This window comes from Bos indicus, chromosome 11 (assembly GCF_029378745.1).
Source record: "Bos indicus isolate NIAB-ARS_2022 breed Sahiwal x Tharparkar chromosome 11, NIAB-ARS_B.indTharparkar_mat_pri_1.0, whole genome shotgun sequence".
NCBI lineage: Eukaryota > Metazoa > Chordata > Mammalia > Artiodactyla > Bovidae > Bos > Bos indicus.
Genome location: NC_091770.1, coordinates 86,566,535 through 86,584,638, shown reverse-complemented (window position 1 = coordinate 86,584,638; position 18,104 = coordinate 86,566,535). Strand labels below are relative to the sequence as shown.

Sequence of the window (18,104 nt, the reverse complement as noted above, 5' to 3'; positions counted from 1 at the left end):
ACATATAATTTTTAAAAGTGGAATTAGGTACTGTACATGCTTAAATATTGTTTAATGTTTTATTCTGAGCTAATTTCCAATTTCCAGAAAAATTGCAAGACTATTCAAAGAATTTCTCTTTACCACATTTACTTTATCTTCTCTCACTTGTTTTTTCTGAAGTCTCCTGGCAGATATAATGTCCCTTTACTTCTAAATACTTTATATTTTCTAAAAACAAGGACTGCCACTAACATTGTCCCTTAATACAATGATCAAAATCAGGAATACAGTATTATTGTAATTTACTGATTTAGTTGGATATCACCAATTAGCCAATAGTGTCCTTAATAACAAAAGAAAATCTCATATTTTTCTTAGATAGTGGTAAACATTAAGTTGTCTCCCTGTTTTTCACAATTAATTGTCATGTCTTATTCGCCTTGTTTAAACTAGAATGGTTATTCAGGCTCTGACTTTTACGTTGAGTTGCTTTGACAAGTACAAGTTGGTTATTTTGTAAAATGCTTCTTAATTTAAACTCGTCTGATGTTTCCTCATGATGAGATACAGATTATGCACTTTTTTCAGGAATACCCCAGAAGTGAAGTTGTGTTCTTCTCAGTACATCATATCAAGAGACACATGCTATTCATCTTCCCATTACTGGTGACTTGAACAGATAGTATCTGTTGTAAATTTTCTTTCTTTTCTTTTTTTTAAGGTTGAAGTTTAATTTAAAATACTATGTTCATTTCAGGTGTACAGAAAAGTGGTTTGGATTACTTTCCATTATATGTTATTACAAGGTATTTAATGTAGTTCCCTGTGCTATATATTAGGTCCTTGTCATTTATAATTTTATATATAGAGGGGTGTATATCTTAGTCCCAAACTCCTAATTTATCCCTCCCCAACTCCCTCCTCCCTTGTGGTAAGCATAGGTTTGTTTTCTATGTCTGTGAGTTGGTTTCTGTTTTGTGAAGAAGTTCATTTGTATCACTTTTTAAAACAGTTTCCACATATAAGTGATATTATATCATATTTGTCTTTCTCTGTCTTCACTTAATACGATAATCTCTAGGTCCATCCGTGTTGCTGCAAACGGCGTTATTCCATTCTTTTTCGTGGCTGAGTAATATTCCAGCAGATATATATGGACCACACCTTTATGTATTCATCTTTTGGTGGACATTTAGGTTGCTTCCATGTCTTGGCTATTGAATAGTGCAAACACTGGGGTGAGTGTCTATGTTGAGTTAGAACTGTCTCCAGATATATGCCCAGGTGTGGGATTGCAGGATCATATGGTAACTATAATTTTTTTATTTTATTTTATTTTTTGCCTGTACTGGGGTCTTCACTGCTGTGTGCAGCTTTCTCTAATCACAGCAAGTGGGGCTACTCTAGTTGCAGTGCACAAGCTTCTCACTGTGGTGGCTTCTCCTGTTGTAGAATATGGGCTCTAGAGCGTACGGACTTCAGGAGTTTTGGTTCACAGTCTTTATTTATGTACTTGGCTGCAACAGGTCTTAGCTGCAGCATGTAGGGTCTTTAGTTCTGGCATGAAAACTCTTAAAGAATTTAGTTCCCTGACCAGGGATCGAACCAGGGCCCACCACATTGGAAGCAGGGAGTCCTCGTCACTGGACCACCAGGGAAGTCTATTGTAGACTTTATAACGATGGCCATGCTGACTGGTGTGAGATGATACCTCATTGTAGTTTTGATTTGCATTTTTCTAATAATTAGTGATATTGGGCATCTTTTCATGCTCACATGCGTTTCATGTGCCTGTTGGCGATCAAAACAATTTTTTAATCAGGTAAAATGTACATAGAGTGAAATGTGCACATCTTGAATTAACTGGTTGATGAATTTTGTTGGGTACGTCAGTTTAACCAACACCCCAGTCAAGTTATATACTGTTTGCAGTTTGTTTTTTTAATTAAGATATGATTCATACATCTTTGGAGAAGGCAATGGCAACCCACTCCAGTACTCTTGCTTGGAAAATCCCATGGACGGAGGAGCCTGGTGGGCTGCAGTCCATGGGGTCCCGAAGAGTCGGACACAACTGAGTGACTTCACTTTCACTTTTCACTTTCACTCATTGGAGAAGGAAATGGCAACCCACTCCAGTGTTCTTGCCTGGAGAATCCCAGGGATGGGGGAGCCTGGTGGCTGCCGTCTATGGGGTCACACAGAGTTGGACACAACTGAAGTGACTTAGCAGCAGCAGCAGCATATATCTTCCCTTATGGGTTAGAATAAGTTTTTGCCCAGTATTTTAGAGGAAGGAGCCAGAGTTTAGCTTTAGTTTAGTTTAGCCAGACTGCCACTAAAGAGCACGGCTTTAGAGTCATGTAGATTTAGGATCAATTTCTGCTCTGACACTTATAGTTCATATAAGGTGACTTTTAGCTCTCTAAGTATTAATTTTTTCATCTTTAAAATGGGGATGTTACCTAGCTCAAAACAGTGTCTCAAGAATTGAGTCCCTGAAACACCTAAGAGCCCTTATAAATAAGTTTTTTTAATGAAGAAACCAGTAGAAAAACCAACACAAGATATGAACACTCTATTAACAGAAGAAAACAGTCATTTGTAGAGTCAATAAACCTATCAAAAGCTGTCCAGCCACACCGATGATCAAACAGATGCAAGTCAGAGCAACAGTGACAGAATTTTTCAGCTGTCAGATTGGCAGGGATTAAAAAGGTACATAATCTGTCATGTTGGCAAGGGTTTAAGAGGTAGGCACTTGACAGTACATTCTACATATGTTGAGTTGCTAAGTCATATCTGACTCTTTGCAACCCCATGGACTGCAGCATGTCAGGCTTCCCTGTTCATCACTACCTCCTGGAATTTGCCCAAACTCATGTCCATTGTGTAGATGAGGCCACCCAACCATCTCATTCTCTGTCGTCCCCTTCTCCTCCTGCCCTCCATCTTTCCCAGCATCAGGGTCTTTTCCAGTGAGTCGACTCCATATCAGGTGGCCAAAGGATTGGAGCTTTAGCTTCCACATCAGTCCTTCCAGTGAATCTTCAGGACTGACTTCCTTTAGGATTGACTGGTTTGATCTCTTTGCTGTCCAAGGGACTCTCAAGAGTCTTCTCCAGCACCACAGTGCAAAAGTATCAATATGCTGGTGCTCAGCCTTCCTTATGGTCCACTCTCACATCCATACAAGACTACTAGAAAAACCATAGCTTTGTCTATATAGACCTTTGTGAGCAGAGAGATGTCTCTGCTTATGTGCCTGTACAAATGGGCAAAGTGTGTGTTTTGTTGCAAAATCCATCAAAGCATAAGCAACCCTCAATAGAGCAAATTAGTTATGACTCACGTTTGCAATGAAATACTATGCAGTTAATGAAAGGAATGAGGAAGCTCTAACATGACATGTTAAATTTTTACAATAAACTGTATAATGAAAAAAAAAATTTAAAACAGCATCTAGACTCTCATATTCCTTTCCATGAGAAAAGTGTTCTGATTTAGCAATACTCAGTTCACTGATGCCTGTGGTTAATGATCACAGCTAAGTCAGGGACATTTTTGTTAGGTGCAACAAGCAATTCTTCCAGCAGTTAAGCTTCGTCGGACCATGCTATTTTGAGATGTTCCGTGGTGGTGTACACGCCTGGGGGCAGGTGTGCCACCATACTTGTTATGGTTAAAAACTTCATAGAGGCTAGAATTGGAAACAGCAAATAGTCATTAACAGAGTGGCAAGTGGGTTCTCCTTTTAGGTCTACTGAGAAGGAGGCCCGTGTGTTATTTAGGTGCTCGAAGGCAATGGCACCCCACTCCTGGAAAATCCCATGGACGAAGGAGCCTGGGAGGCTGCAGCCCATGGGTTGCTACAAGTCCGACACGACTGAGCGACTTCACTTTCACGCATTGGAGAAGGAAATGGCAACCCACTCCAGTGTTCTTGCCTGGAGAATCCCAGGGATGGGGGAGCCTGGTGGGCTGCCGTCTATGGGGCTGCACAGAGTCGGACACGACTGAAGCGACTTAGCAGCTTAGCAGACATTCATTATTCATTCAACAAACATTTCCTGAACAGCTGCTATGCACCAAAATATTGCCCTTGGGGCTGGAGTTAGAACCCTCATGTAAGGACAATACTCAAAATATGACTGAGGATATGATAATAAAAGACAGCAACCTGCATTGTCACTATAATGATGATAAAGAGGAACCCTTGACAGCATCAGAAAGAAGTTCTCTGAGAGCAGGGGCTGTATTGTTCACAGCATCTGCATTCACAGCACTCTAGTCCGTGCTTGGCACATAGCTGGTTAATATCTGGAATTTGCTAAATGAATGAGTGAATGAACAAATGAATTGATAGAATCAGGGTTCTAACAAATAACAGAAGAGGGACTTCCCTGGTGGTACAGTGGATAAGAATCCACCTGCTTATACAAGGAACACAGGTTCGATCCCTGGTCTGGGAAGAGTCCAGGTGCCGCAGAGCAACTAAGCCTGTGCACCAGGGCGTCTGAACCTGTGTGCCTAGAGCCCGGGCTCCACAATAAGAGAAGCGACCACAATGAGAACCCTGCACCCTGCCACGAGGAGTAGGCCCCTCTCGCCACAACTGGAGAAAGCCTGCACACAGCCACCAAGACCCACTGCAACCAAAAATAAATACATTGTAAATAAATAACAGAAAACACACTCCAATTAGGATAATTTGAGGAAAGACTCTTCATGAAAGGGCATGTGAGTGCGTGAGGACTGTTGGAGAAGCACAGGGGATGGTACAGAAACCCAGGTAGACGGATGTTGTCACACCTGTAGGCTGTAGGAGGCGAGAGGAATTGGGTCACCGGAACTGGGAGGGAACCGGATTCACAGCCTCCTCAGCTCCTATTGAATCGCCTGGGGAGCCAGAGGGCAGGGAGCCTGAATGTCTCCATCAGGCTGCACACCTGAAGGTATTTATCACACACTCCCAGGGGCCTGGTTCTTTACACGCACTGTTCCAAACTCTGTGAGAGGAGGGGTGTCACGGCCATGTTGCCGAGGAAACAGGATGAGATTAGCTCGGTCCCTTGCCCCAGCTATGATTAGGAAGAGGCAGAACAACTATCCTAAGAAATGCCAACATCTGTGGAGATTTTAAACCCAGGTGGCCCAGAGCTGTGGGGCCCACAGACAGACTGGATAGTTGGGAGGCAAATTATTAATACTACTCTGGGCCTCAGTCTCCCCATCTGGAAAAGGGAATGATACCTATCTTCGAGAATTATTGAGATGATTCAATAACAGTGATATAGAAATTGGCACGTGGTCAACAAAAGGAAAATGTTGACGTGCAAAGAGTATGAAACATGGTTTTGGGTGGGAGAGTATGGTTGTTCATTTCTGGTTAATTACTTTATACTTGTATTCATCAGTTTTTTGGCCCCAAACAGATAATGGTTAGATACCAAAGCAAGTTGCTTTCCCCACTACTCTGTTCTTTTTTTCCCTCCCTCCTCTGTCTCTTCCTTTAACCTGGGGCCTTTCGGGGTCCTCTGCCTCAGTTTTGTGTGTTGGACCCTAGGCCCCTGGGCCATCCTCTGAGTGGCCACATGGCCAGTGCCTGCCACAGCTGGGGAGTCGTCCTCCACTTGGAATTCAGGGACCTCTTCCTCCTCCCTGCCTGCAGCCGCTCCCTCCTGGGAGCCAGGAGAACCAGGAGAGGGCCCGAGGCAAAGATGTGGATCCTCAATGCGACTGGCCTACTTCCTCCTGCAATTCTAACTGATGGGCTTCCAGAAGCGGACACTCTTTGCTATTTAGTCTATTAACATTTATAACAATTCCTCAAAATGGATATCATCCCATTTTACAAAGAAGGGAACTATGGATCACAGAGATTAAATAAATTTGGCCACAAATCATACATGTGGCAGAGCCACAGCAAATGGGAATGCCTCTGCATCTCCTGTCTTATCCTTTCTTAACCTTTCTGGAGCCTCCAGTATGTTTTCTGAAGACTTAAAGAGCTTTAATTTTCTAATTATAAAAGCAATTTGTTGTTGTTGTTTAGTCGCTGAGTCGTGTTTGACTCTTTTCTGACCCTATGGATTACAGCCCACCATGCTCCTCTGTCCACGGATTTTTGCACGCAAGAGTACTGGAGTGGGTTGCCATTTTCTTCTCAAGGGAATCTTCCTGACCCAAGGATAGAACCTACCTCTCCTGCATTGGCCGGCAGGTTCTTTACTACTGAGCCACCAGGGAAGCCCTATAAAAGCAATACTGGATTATAATAGAAAATATGTAAAGTACGAGGGACATTTTCACATAGCTGCAGCCGTACGGTCTGTATAAGTTTGCGGCTTTTTTTCATGTAACATTATAGTACATGCCTCGTTCCACAGTCCTAGAAATTCTTTGTAAACCTTATTTTCAGTTCAGTTCAGTTCAGTCGCTCAGTCGTGTCTGACTGTTTGCAACCCCATGGATCACAGCACGCCAGGCCTCCCTGTCCATCACCAACTCCCGGAGTTCACCCAGACTCACGTCCATCGAGTCAGTGATGCCATCCAGCCATCTCATTCTCTGTCGCCCCCTTCTCCTCCTGCCCCCAATCCCTCCCAGCATCAGAGTCTTTTCCAATGAGTCAACTCTTCGCATGAGGTGCCCAAAGTGCTGGAGTTTCAGCTTTAGCATCATTCCTTCCAAAGAAATCCCAGGGCTGATCTCCTTCAGAATGGACTGGTTGATCGCCTTGCAGTCCAAGGGACTCTCAAGAGTCTTCTCCAACACCACAGTTCTAAAGTGGCTGCTAATAATCCCTCAGCTGGGTACACTAGCATTTACTTAAACAATCGTCTATTGTCAGACCATCCGGTGGTTTCCAGTTCCTTGCTGTCAGCAACATGGCTGCAAAGAGCATCTTTTTATTCAGAAAGCTTTTTCTGTTTGTCCTGTTTCCTTAAGATGGTTTCTCAGAAGTGGAAATACTGGTTCAATTACCAGTTTGCGTTTTATGTTTCTTTGTACATATTGCCAAATTGTTCCCCAAAGGGTGGCCCCGGCAGAGTGGAGAGCATTTTGAGGGTAGTTTTCTGCTCTTAACTGGCTTTGTATTCCTTCCCAAAAGTCTCATAAGGAGAATGGCCCAGAGCGTGGTGGAAGTGATGGAAGACTCCAAGGGAAAGGTCCAGGAGAACCTTCTGGCCAACGGAGGTAGGTCCCTGAAGCACGCTTATGATGGTCCTTTCCCAGCTTATTCTAGTCCATTCGTGGTCCCAGCTGTGGCCACACAGGAGGGCTGAAATGACACGGCACCGCGGAGGCTCCAAACTGACATGCCAGGCAGAGGCTGTCCACGCCGCTTAGAGCACAGTGGCACCGCTGTTTGGAAGACTCAGTCTCCCTTATATTCCTTCTGTCTCATTTCTAAAGCACCTGGCTTTTCTTACCTGTGGCTGAGCTCCTCAGTGAAATTTGAGATTAAAATGGATTCAATGGGGTTTAGGGGTTAGTTGGCCCATGCACCTTCTCTGTCAGCCTCCCTTCTATCCCCACACCCTAATTGATTTAATCCTATCCCCAAAGGAGGCTGGAATACCTCCAACTGGATTCTTTAGCTGTGCCCAGTAATTAGATGAGGGTTAGACCAAAAACACTTTGTGTAGCGGGTTTGCATTTGGAATTTCTGTCTCCTACGTTGATAGGACAAGCCTGTAGATTCCAAGCATGTTTTGGTCTATGTATTAGGGCACAATTTGAGTGCCTTTAAAATGTGCAAGACAAAAACTCTGAGGCTTTGGGAACCTTAGAATTAGATGTTTCAATATCTGTAGAGATAATTAAACTCATGGCTCTATGCATCAGTATACTGAAAATGAAAGCATATATTCTATATTTAATATGTCATTTAGTACATATTATTAATATTATACATGAATATACATATATAATATTATACATTACAATAACATAATATTATGCATAATTACACACATATAATATTTAAAATATATCAATATTATAAATTTATTACGTATATATTCATGTTTTTTCCCCCCGGAACCTTTTTTTTTTTGATTGCCACATGCCATGCAGGATCTTAGTTCCCCAACCAGGAATTGAACCCGTGCCCCCTGCGGTGGAAAGGCAGAGTCCGATCCACTGCACCATTAGGGAGCTCCCATCTGGGAACCTTGGAAACCATTAGTTATATTTGCTTGATTAAATTGATAAAGAGAAATGTTCGTATTCCTAAATCAGAACTTAGTTTTGTATATTACTGCAGTCTAATGACTCCATCCTCTAACGTTGCAGGTTTGAAAGAAAAAATGAAGTGTTTAAAGAGTAGGTTGTGTGTCGTTTGCTGTGTGTGTTCAGTGTGATGCCTGCGTGCCCCTGGGAAGGTGGAATCTCAGTCTGGTTGTAGGGATACAGTGACCAGGTGACGACGGATTTCTCAAGTAACAACCTCATGGCTTGGTCACAGTGTCCATATAACACAGACAGCAACTGTTTCTTCCCTTCCCCCTCTTCCTCGCGTCTCCCCTGCCTCCCCCAGCAGCACCGCATGCTTCCTGGAGTTCAGTATTGACTTTGGCATCTTTTTGTTTGTGGTTTGCTTCTTGCCTTGATGGCCATCCCCAGCATCCTCCTGCCTGCGAGGGCTGGCTGTTGGGTGGACCCTGACATCCTTAAACGCCAGGCTTAGCTTTGTGTGGCCTCAATGGGGGTCTCTCATACACTCTTCGAGCCTCTCCTGGGAGAGCCTCTGTGCTCTAACAGGCCATTTCTGGTTTTCCCGTTAGAAGGTGTTGTTTGCATTGGTTTTTCTCCAACCTGCTCAGACTGGTGGAATTAAAACCAGCAAATCCCATTAGGTAGGACATATACAAATCTTGGCAGACCAGAAGTCGCCAAAATGCCTTCCCAAATGCAATCTGTTAATTACACTGAGATTCCTCGCCTGTGTGCTAATCCAAAAAATTGTTTTGTTGAGTTGATGAACTGATTTATTTCCCAGCAGGTAACTCATAGGGCCCTAGACGGAAATGCTGACTTAGGACTACTTTTCTATCTGAGAAACCTGGTCTTTAGGATTCGAGAACTGACTCATTTGAAAAGACCCTGATGCTGGGAAAGATTGAAGGCGGGAGGAGAAGGGGACGACAGAGGATGAGATGCTTGGATGGCATCACCGACTCAACGGACATGAGTTTGAGTAAACTCTGGGAGTTGGTGATGAACAGGGAGGCCTTGTGTGCTGCAGTCCATGGGGTCACAAAGAGTAGGACATGACTAAACGACTGAACTGAACTGAGGATTCGAGAATGTGAGCTCACTTGACAATAATGATCAAAATGCTTGCATTCTATTCAAAATTCACGTCAATTAAAATTAGGTGTCATTATTACATCGTATCCATCCTCAGTCTCCTCTCAGGAGGAGAGAATCCAGCCTTATTTGTTTCCATCTATTTCGTTATCTCTAGGCCTCCTGGGAGTCAGGTCCCCATGATTTTCCAAAGCTGGTCTGGTACCCAGCCCTGTGCAAACAAAAGTCAAGGACCCTCGGGTAGCGTTCATGGCCCGCTCTTGAACATTCATCACGCACAGCAGCATAGGAAAGTCTCTGAAAAGTACTGCAGTCAAGACACCTTTGAGACAGTTTGGCTCAGGCTCTCCTGATAGTCTGCCTGCAATGCAGGAGACCCAGGGTGGAGCCCTGGGTCAGAAAGATCGCCTGGAAAAGGGAATGTCAACCCACTTGCCTGGAGAATCCCACGGATAGAGGAGCCTGGTGGGCTACAGTCCATGGGGTGGCAAAGAATCAGACACGACTGAGTGACTAACACTTTCAACTTTCTTGATATTATTCGGATGGACGAGGAACTATTTTTCTTCTAGAGAGCACCCAGAGAGCTAGTGATAGAATTAACTGCAGGAGCTCAGGGTTTCTCCAGCAGGTGAGATTTTAATCTGATCTCTCTGAGGTTACCCCCCAGGTCTTCTGGGCTATGTTTCCTGAAGGGCCAGGAGCCCCGGCCTCGGAGCGGTCAGCCTTGGCCCTTTGCGACCTTGGCAAGTCACCTTCCTGGGTCTTAGTTTTCTTGCCTCTATGGACTTAATCCCTTTACGGTTCTCGGCCTGGGCACCTTTTGTTTCCATCTGTTCTTTGCTTCTTGCTGCGCTTGAAGCGGGAAGGACACAGGCGTGTGTGATTGCAGCAGAGCTGAGCAAACATGCCCTGGTCTGGCTGGGGCCCTGGAAGGCTCAGGGTTGGAACCACCTGACAGTCTGTCTGGCTGTCTGGCCTCTGTCAGTGTGGTCACCGGTCCTTTGTTCCTCTGCTGCCGGGAAGGCTTTGTTTAGGTTCTTGGATGACATCACTTGCTCAAGGGCAGCCATCTGTGTGTTTTGAGTGTTTTGATTCAAAGTGAGCCCGCCTGGGTCATGGTCTGACCTCACAGGCCTTCGATCCAAGCACGCACTGCTTCCTGGAGCCCAGGCTTCTGGGATTTCAGCCAGGGGACAGGAGGGGAGGGGAGCCTGTCGTTACAAGCAGGCAGAGAGGAGGCTGTGGTTTGGGAGCACCCAGAGGATCCAGGGCTGCCACTTTCTAAGGCTGAGAACCGTCCTCGGACCACACTCTCACCAAAGGCAATGTGCGAGGGGTAAGGTCCTCGTCTACGTGATCTGGGCAAGGCGCAGTGTCTGGAACTGGTGCTCCCAACTGGGGAGAGGCGACGTCGGAGGAGGAAGTCACAGTCACAACCCAGAGGTCTCTGGAGCCTTCTGCAGGGAGCTCGTCACCGTCTCCTTATCTTCCCTCCTCCATCAGATACTCACACTTGGCCATTGAGCACCAGGCGCTGTGCTGGGTTCTAGGCATCCAGAGATGATCGCCCTCCAGGAGCTCGCAGTCCGGGGATCAGACCCGCAGCGCCTCATGTGCTGTCATGGAAACCAAGGTCTTGGGAGCCTTCACAAGGAGAGGGGCTAAGTTGTAGAGGAATTATAGGCGTTCTAGTGGACAGGAGGATGCATTCATTCTCTTTGGGCTGAATGCTGGAAAGCCCGGAGTTAGTAAAAAATGCATGGAGACAAGAGCTTGTCTAAAAGGTACCTCTTCTAAGCAACCTGGCTAGTGTTAGGACAGTAATCAGGGTTATTAGGAAGTTCTCGTATGAAGCACTTGCCGCTTGCTGGACACTGTCACAGAGCTCTGGGGACACAGAGATAGTCAACTGCCCTCAAGGAGCCTGAAAGAGCAGGGGAATCAACCATGGTTGTGTAGCGTCATTAGTGAGAAGGAGTTGGCCAGCGTCCACAGGCTCTGGCTGGCAAGGGAAGGGAGCGTTGGGCAGGCTTTCAGGACTTGGTCTCCATCCTGATGTTTAGGACAAGGGCAGCCATGAGAGGGAGAGTGAGGGGCTGGGGGTGGCTTGGCTTGGGTGGTGTGGTGTGCCCACGGGGTCTGGAGGGGGCAGTGGTGGGGATCGCCAGAGCACACATCTGCCTGGCATCAGCCTAGGGGGATGTTCCCTGGTCTGTTGTTGCGGGGAGGTGTTGCTGGCTCCCACCAGGCAGCGAGCGACCAGCATGGGAGCTGTGTGACGGTCATGCCTGTCCAGTGCCTGGCCCACAGTAGGGTTCAGTAGCAGCATCAAGGGTGACCACTGACACAGGACAAGTCCTTTGTGACCTTCGGTTCTGCCACTGACCATGCCCCTGCCATCCTCCAGACCTTAATTCAGCTCCTCACAGGCCTGGATCCTCCCTGCAAAGTCACCTCCCTGCCCTAGTGTGGCAGTCCCCCAATCCATATTAATATCAAATTAGTACCAAAATCCTGTATGAGTCAACTCAGGCTACCATATCAAAATACCCAGACTGGAGCTTACACCGCGGACATTTATCTCTGGAGGCTGGAAATTCAGGGTCAGGGGGATGGCAGGGTTGGCTCCTGGTGAGAACCTGCCTCCTCCGCTGTGTGCTCACACGTCCCTTCCTTGGTGGGAGCACACACACACAGGACGGGGCGGGGGTGGGGGCGGCTCTCTGGTGCCTCCTTCTAAGGGCACTTAGTTCGCTGGGTCAGGACCTTGCCTTTGGTGCCTGCGGGGTACCCTCGGCAATCGCAACACCATTAGAATCTGAAAGTGAAAGTCGCTCAGTTGTGTCCTGCGACCCCATGGACTATACAGTCCCTGGAATTCTCCAGGCCACAGTACTGCAGTGGGTAGCCTTTCCCTTCTCCAGAGGATCCTCCCAACCCAGGAATCGAACTCAGGTCTCCTGCATTGCAGGCGGATTCTTTACCAGCTGAGCCACAAGGGGAGCCCTTGGAATCTGAAGGACCTCTCTAAGTCCCGAGACCAGATGTATCAATGTGTGGTTCTCAGGAAGGCACCAACCCATGACAGCTTCCCTGTGTCCCCCCACCCCCCACTGCCTCCGCCACTGCCTCACCTGCCCAAGGGTGGGGCAGAGAAGGAGCACCCCCCACCCCCAGGTCCACGTTCCTCGTCTCCTTTTCTGGTGGGGGTTACATGACTTACTCTGTGCCAAAGTTTCCTTATCTCTAAGCTGGAGATGATGATAAGACCCAACAGGGTTGAAAAGTAAATTAACTGAAATATCGGGTTGGCCAAAAAGTTCGTTCAAGCATTTTGGTATCCTCTTATGGAAAAACTCAAATGAGCTTTCTGGCCAATCCAATATTTCATGCATCCAGGCCAGGGTGAAGCACCAACCAGGGTCAGCTGGCTGTGAAGGTCGTCACCAGCATCGTCATCCTTATGTTGAGTGAGTTAGTGAAGTCGCTCAGTCGTGTCCGACTGACTCTTTGTGACTCCCAAGGACTGGTAGCCTAACAGGCTCCTCTGTCCATGGGATTTTCAAAGCAAGAGTACTGGAATGGGTTGCCATTTCCTTCTCCAGGGGATCTTCCTGACCCAGGGATTGAATCCGGGTCTCCCACATTGTAGGCAGACGTTTTTACCATCTTAGCCACCAGGGAAGCCATCCTTATGTTAAAACCCATCTAACAGCTCTGCTCTCAGACCTCTTCCCTCCCCCAAGCCCCACTTCATTTCCATCTGCTCCGTGGCGACTCGTCAACCCCAGCTGTCCGACTCAGACTCATCTCGAGCTGAGCCCGTCTCCTCTCGCCTCTGCTCTGGCCCAGGCTGCCACCTCCTGGCTGCCTGCCTGAGTGAATGTCCCCTTCTTTCATGCCCCCATGCAACCTGGAAACCCAAGTGTCCCCCCAGGCTCCATTTTGCCCTGGGGTCACTATCCCTGCATCCTGTTAAGCTGACCTCCTGCCTCCACCCGCAGGGCTTGGGCCCCCAAGCTTTTCCTTCTCTATTGCAAACCTGAGATGACTGCTCAGGACACAGGTGTGCTCGCCTGGCTACGTAGCCCCTGGAGGCTTGTGTCTGGACCTGCTTTGCTGAGCTTTCAGCTCTGCTGTTGGAGTCGGAGGGATGTGTGTCCAACTCCCGGCATACATGAGGGGCTCAGTAAACGGGCCCGGAGTCTTGATTGCCACAGGAGAAGGTGTAGACGAGACTTGACCCCACTCCGTCCACAGCCCCAGCCCGTCCATACCCCTGGCCCATCAGCTTGACCCAGGGATTCCCCGTGCCCAGAAGTGATGTTGGCCAGTCCACCTGGTCAACACCCAGCCCCCTCCTTCACTGGCCACATGGCAAACTCTTGGCCCCCTCAGGACCCATGTGAATACAGGGTCTCCTCAAAGCCTTCCGAGCCCCCTAGCCCCCAGGGCAGGAGGCAGGTGCTGGCTCCCCTCCTCCTGCAGTCCTGCCCTCCTCGCATCATGCATCTCACTGGGGTATCAGGTTAGACCAGAGTCCCCAGGAGACTGAGGGCGAGCAGGCTATGACCTGCCAACCCTGGCATGGTAGCGAGCTGCCTTCGGTCATGGTGCCTGAATGTCGAGGGATGGTGGCCAGTCCCTTTCCATCTGTGTGAGGGTAGGCTGGGAAAGGCTTGCGTCCACCTAACCTGGGGTGAGAATCCAGGCCCTTCTTGCTGGCTTCGAGGAATTCGGGGGCCCTCTTAGCATGCCATACACGGAAGGGGTGACTGACTGGGGTGTAACCTGCAGTTGGCCCCCAGGTAGCACCTTAGAGGAGTGCGGGCCCTCCCCTAAGGAGAGTGGGCCCTTGAGAGACTTCCCCTGGTGCTCCCACTGCTCAGGTAGGGAGACTGAGGTGCAAACAGGATGGTTACTAACATGTTTCTGTGCCCCACCGCCCCCAGCACTGACCTCCAAGCCTCTTCCTCTGCCCTCAGCTCATTAGAGACAATCGCAAACACCCTGGGGATGCGAGGTTTAGTTTGCTTTTGAAGGAAGTGAGGGAAAAAAGGAAACGTTGAAAAGACACGGATTTGTTCTTCTCACTATAGACTTTATACAAAGGAGATACCCTGACAAAAGCACATCTGTGCCAAGTGGCGAAAACCACATACGCGAACACTAGTATTTTGCTAATGTTGAAAATGCCTTCATTAAAGCAGACGTGCATGGCGCTGGCCTGTCTAATGCTGGGCGTGGGAGGCAGGAAGATTGCTTGTCTGCTGGGCAGCTGGCACCTGTGACAGGCTGTGTGGTTTGCAGAGGGTGGCTTGGGGCTCTCTGGCATGCCTTTGGGGTACTTCTAGCCAATAACTCATGGCAGGGCATGTCCGAACCTACTGGAAAGGGCGGGGAATTCTCCCAGTGTCTGAGTTTCTCCTAACTCAGGGTCCACCTCCTGCAAAGGCAGGGCCTCTCACGCAGAGCTCTGGGGCAGCTGTCTGGGTTTGAGTCTGGGCACAGGAGCTCACCCTTACAGCATCCCGGGTGATGGGCTTTTCTGAGGGGCTTGGGAGCTGCCTGCGGGCCTGGCTGGTGTCTGGCCCGGCTTCTGCTGTCCCAGAGAGGGGGGAGCCCCGAGTCTGTCCTTCAGTTTCTCTAATTCATTGGTTTAAGTGGGGACGTTGGCCTGGGCATGGCGCCTGGGTCTCAGGAGAGAAGGGAGGCCCACTGTCTGCTGAGATGCGTCTGTCTCTTGCAGTTGACCTAACGTCCTTTGTGACCCACTTCGAATGGGATGTGGCCAAGTATCCCGCCAAGCAGCCGCTGGTGAGCGTCGTGGACATTCTGGCAAAGGTACAAGGAGGGTCTTCTCTCCAGGGGGGTCGCACATCTGTGACCCTGACCGTCTGGGGACACTGGGGTGAATCTACATGGCCTTTGGACCCTGATGAAGCAAGGAGGCACTTTCCAGGATGCCAGAGGCAGAAGGCGGGGTGGGGTTCAGGGCACCCTGGAAACAGGTTGATGACCACCTGCCCCCCTATACCTCTTCCAAAGTTACTTGCTCAGTTATGTTTGACTCTTTGTGACCCCATGGACTGTTGCCCGCCAGGCTCCTCGGTCCATGGGATTCTCTAGGCAAGAATACTGGAGTGGGTTGCCATTCCCTTCTCCAGGGGATCTTCCCAACCCAGGGATCGAACCTGGGTCTCCTGCATTGCAGACAGATTCTTTCCCATCTCAACACAGGGAAACCGTATGTACCTCTTCCAAAGTGAAAAGTGAAAGTCGCTCAGTTTGTCCGACTCTTTGCGACCCCATGGACTATACAGTCCATGGAATTCTCCAGGCCAGAATACCTCTTCCAAACCTACCACTCGACAGGATGGCTTCATCTTACAGGACACTCCCCTCCAGGGGCACTCTGAGCCCCTTGGTGTTCTGAGCCCAGACCCTGGAGTCCGTTCACTGCGCCCCCCTTTGAAAGATGCTGATGGAGAAGTCAGCCCCTCCCTGACACCCCTACCCCCAGGGTGGTTGTTGACGTAACAAAAACTGTCAGCTTCAGTGCAGCGTTGGGCTTAGGAGCCCTAACTCCTGCAAGGCATTGCCCAGCGTGCCACCCCTGATGACACTGGGGAGCCGGGAAGCCCTGGCCCCACAATTCAGCCTTCTTGGTGAGCCGTGGTCTCCAACTTCTGCTCCATGAATGAAAGTATCAAAGTGGTATCAGCTTCCTCACCCTGTGTCTGCCCCAGGATCACTGGAGTGATGCCCTTGGCACTGGCTCGGGCCTGTTCCCCAGTGGGAAATGAAAATCAGTTAACTAGAGATATCCTGGTCAGAGAAACTCCCTTCTAAAGTGACCAGTGTCTTTTGGGTGTCCAAGCAGGTCTCCCCACTGGGAGGTGCCCCATGCTGACACGGGCAGGGCTGGGCCCCCGACCCTCCTGCCAGCTGAAAGCTGAGCCCACCTGCCTCCATTAATGAAAAGGAGCAGGGATGGGGACCCAGCCCATGACTGCGGCCATCTCTGTGGGCTGGGCCACACTGAAGTTGTTAAAGGGCCTCTAGATCTCACCAGCCTACAGTAAATAGCAAAGGTTCTTTCTTCGCCATATGCGTGTCCACAGTGGTTAGTGGGAGCCTGCTTCTTGTCCACTCACTCAGGGCACTGGCCCCTGGTACCTCCACCACCTGAAGCATCCCTATGCAGGGAGGTACATGGTGTCTCAAGGCTCTGCCTGGCACACATGCCTTCAGTGGTGGGGAGTGCATGCCAGCCAGAGGCCAGAAGGAGCAAGGCTGGGAGTATTTGGTCCTGGACACATTCTTGAAGCACCGCCAAGTGCCAGCCACTCTGTCCAGAACTGCAGAGTTGACCCAGGTGCAGACCCACCCTCAAGGGGCTCAGTCTGCTGGAGAAAGGACTCGTCTTCCTGGGTAATCTGCTCCGTGGCATCGAGCTCAGAGAGGTTCAGCTGACACCAGGTCATACAGCCAGAGCAGGTAGGCACCTGAGGCCAGGCACCCGGGGAACCGGGTCTTGGCCTCGGTGGTCTCATTTCCCTGCCCATTGAGGAGGGGAACTTGGATGTGCTCCTGAAACTTCGAGAACAAGGGACATCTCCCTGTGGTCAGACTGGTGACCTCTCTCCAAACTGGAAAGAGCCTTCTTCTCTGTGCAGAGCATGAAGGGGCTACTTGGGGCACAGCTGAGCCTGGAAACCTGGGCACTGGTCAGGGCTCAGCCACAGCGGGTACTTAGAGGGGCCAGGACGAGGGTCAGACAGAATTGACCTCCAACAGAGCCTGAGGGACACAAGCCTCTTATCCTTCTCCATCAGAGGGCAGAAAGAATGAAAACCGCAATCACAGAAAACTAACCAAACTGATCACGTAGATCATAGCCATGTCTAACTCAATGAAACTATGAGCCATGCCATGTAGAGCCACCCAAGATGGATGGGTCATGGTGGAGAATTCTGACAAAACGTGGTCTACTGGAGAAGGGAATGGCAAACCACTTCAGTATTCTTGCCTGGAGAACCCCATGAATAGTATGAAAAGGCAAAGGTTGGTAGGTGCCCAATATGCTACTGGAGATCAGTGGAGAAGTAACTCCAGAAGGCAAGAATGAAGAAACGGATGTGACTGGTGATATAAGTAAGGTCCAGTTCTATAAAGAACAATATTGCATAGGAATCTGGAATGTTAGGTCCATGGATCAAGGTATTTGGAAGTGGTCAAACGGGAGTGGCAAAAGTGATGGCAAGAGTGAGCATTGGCATTTTAGGAATCAGTGAACTGAAATGGACTGGAATGGGTGAATATAACTCAGATGGCCATTGTATCTACTACTGTGGGCAAGAATCCCTTAGAAGAAACGGAGTAGCCCTCATAGTCCACAAGAGTCCAAAATCAGTACTTGGGTGCAATCTCAAAAACAACAGAATGATCTCTATTCATTTCCAAGGCAAACCATTCAATATCACAGTAATCCAAGTCTATGCCCCAACCACCAATGCCGAAGAAGCTGAAGTTGAATGGTTCTATGAAGGCATACAAGACCTTCTAGAACTAACACAGAAAAAAAAGATGTCCTTTTCATCGTAGGGGACTGGAATACAAAAGTAGGAAGTCAAGAGGTACCTGGAGTAACAGGCAAATTTGGCCTTGGAGTACAGAATGAAGCAGGCAAAGGCTAATAGAGTTCTGCCAAGAGAATGCACTGGTCATAGCAAACACCCTCTTCCAACAACACGAGATGACTATGCATGGACATCACCAGATGGTCAACACTGAAATCA

At 48.7% G+C, this 18,104-nt stretch overlaps 1 protein-coding gene across 11 annotated transcripts in view; it reads left to right on the top strand.

Annotated features, from left to right (window-relative positions):
* ATP6V1C2 (ATPase H+ transporting V1 subunit C2) overlaps window positions 1-18,104 on the top strand; it is a 60,599-nt gene that overhangs the window by 25,161 nt on the left and 17,334 nt on the right. For 7 of the 11 annotated variants that reach the window (XR_011569406.1, XR_011569404.1, XR_011569400.1 and 4 more), the window contains exons 4-6: window positions 7,097-7,182; window positions 8,284-8,313; window positions 15,053-15,147. Coding sequence is in view for 4 of the 11 variants with exons in the window: in XM_070799135.1 (XP_070655236.1) it covers window positions 7,097-7,182; window positions 8,284-8,313; window positions 15,053-15,147 (211 nt within the window). In the remaining 7 variants the exon portion in view is untranslated. The remainder of the gene's footprint in view (window positions 1-7,096; window positions 7,183-8,283; window positions 8,314-15,052; window positions 15,148-18,104) is intronic. The other 4 variants (XR_011569401.1, XM_070799136.1, XM_070799134.1 and 1 more) reach the window with 2 other exon arrangements.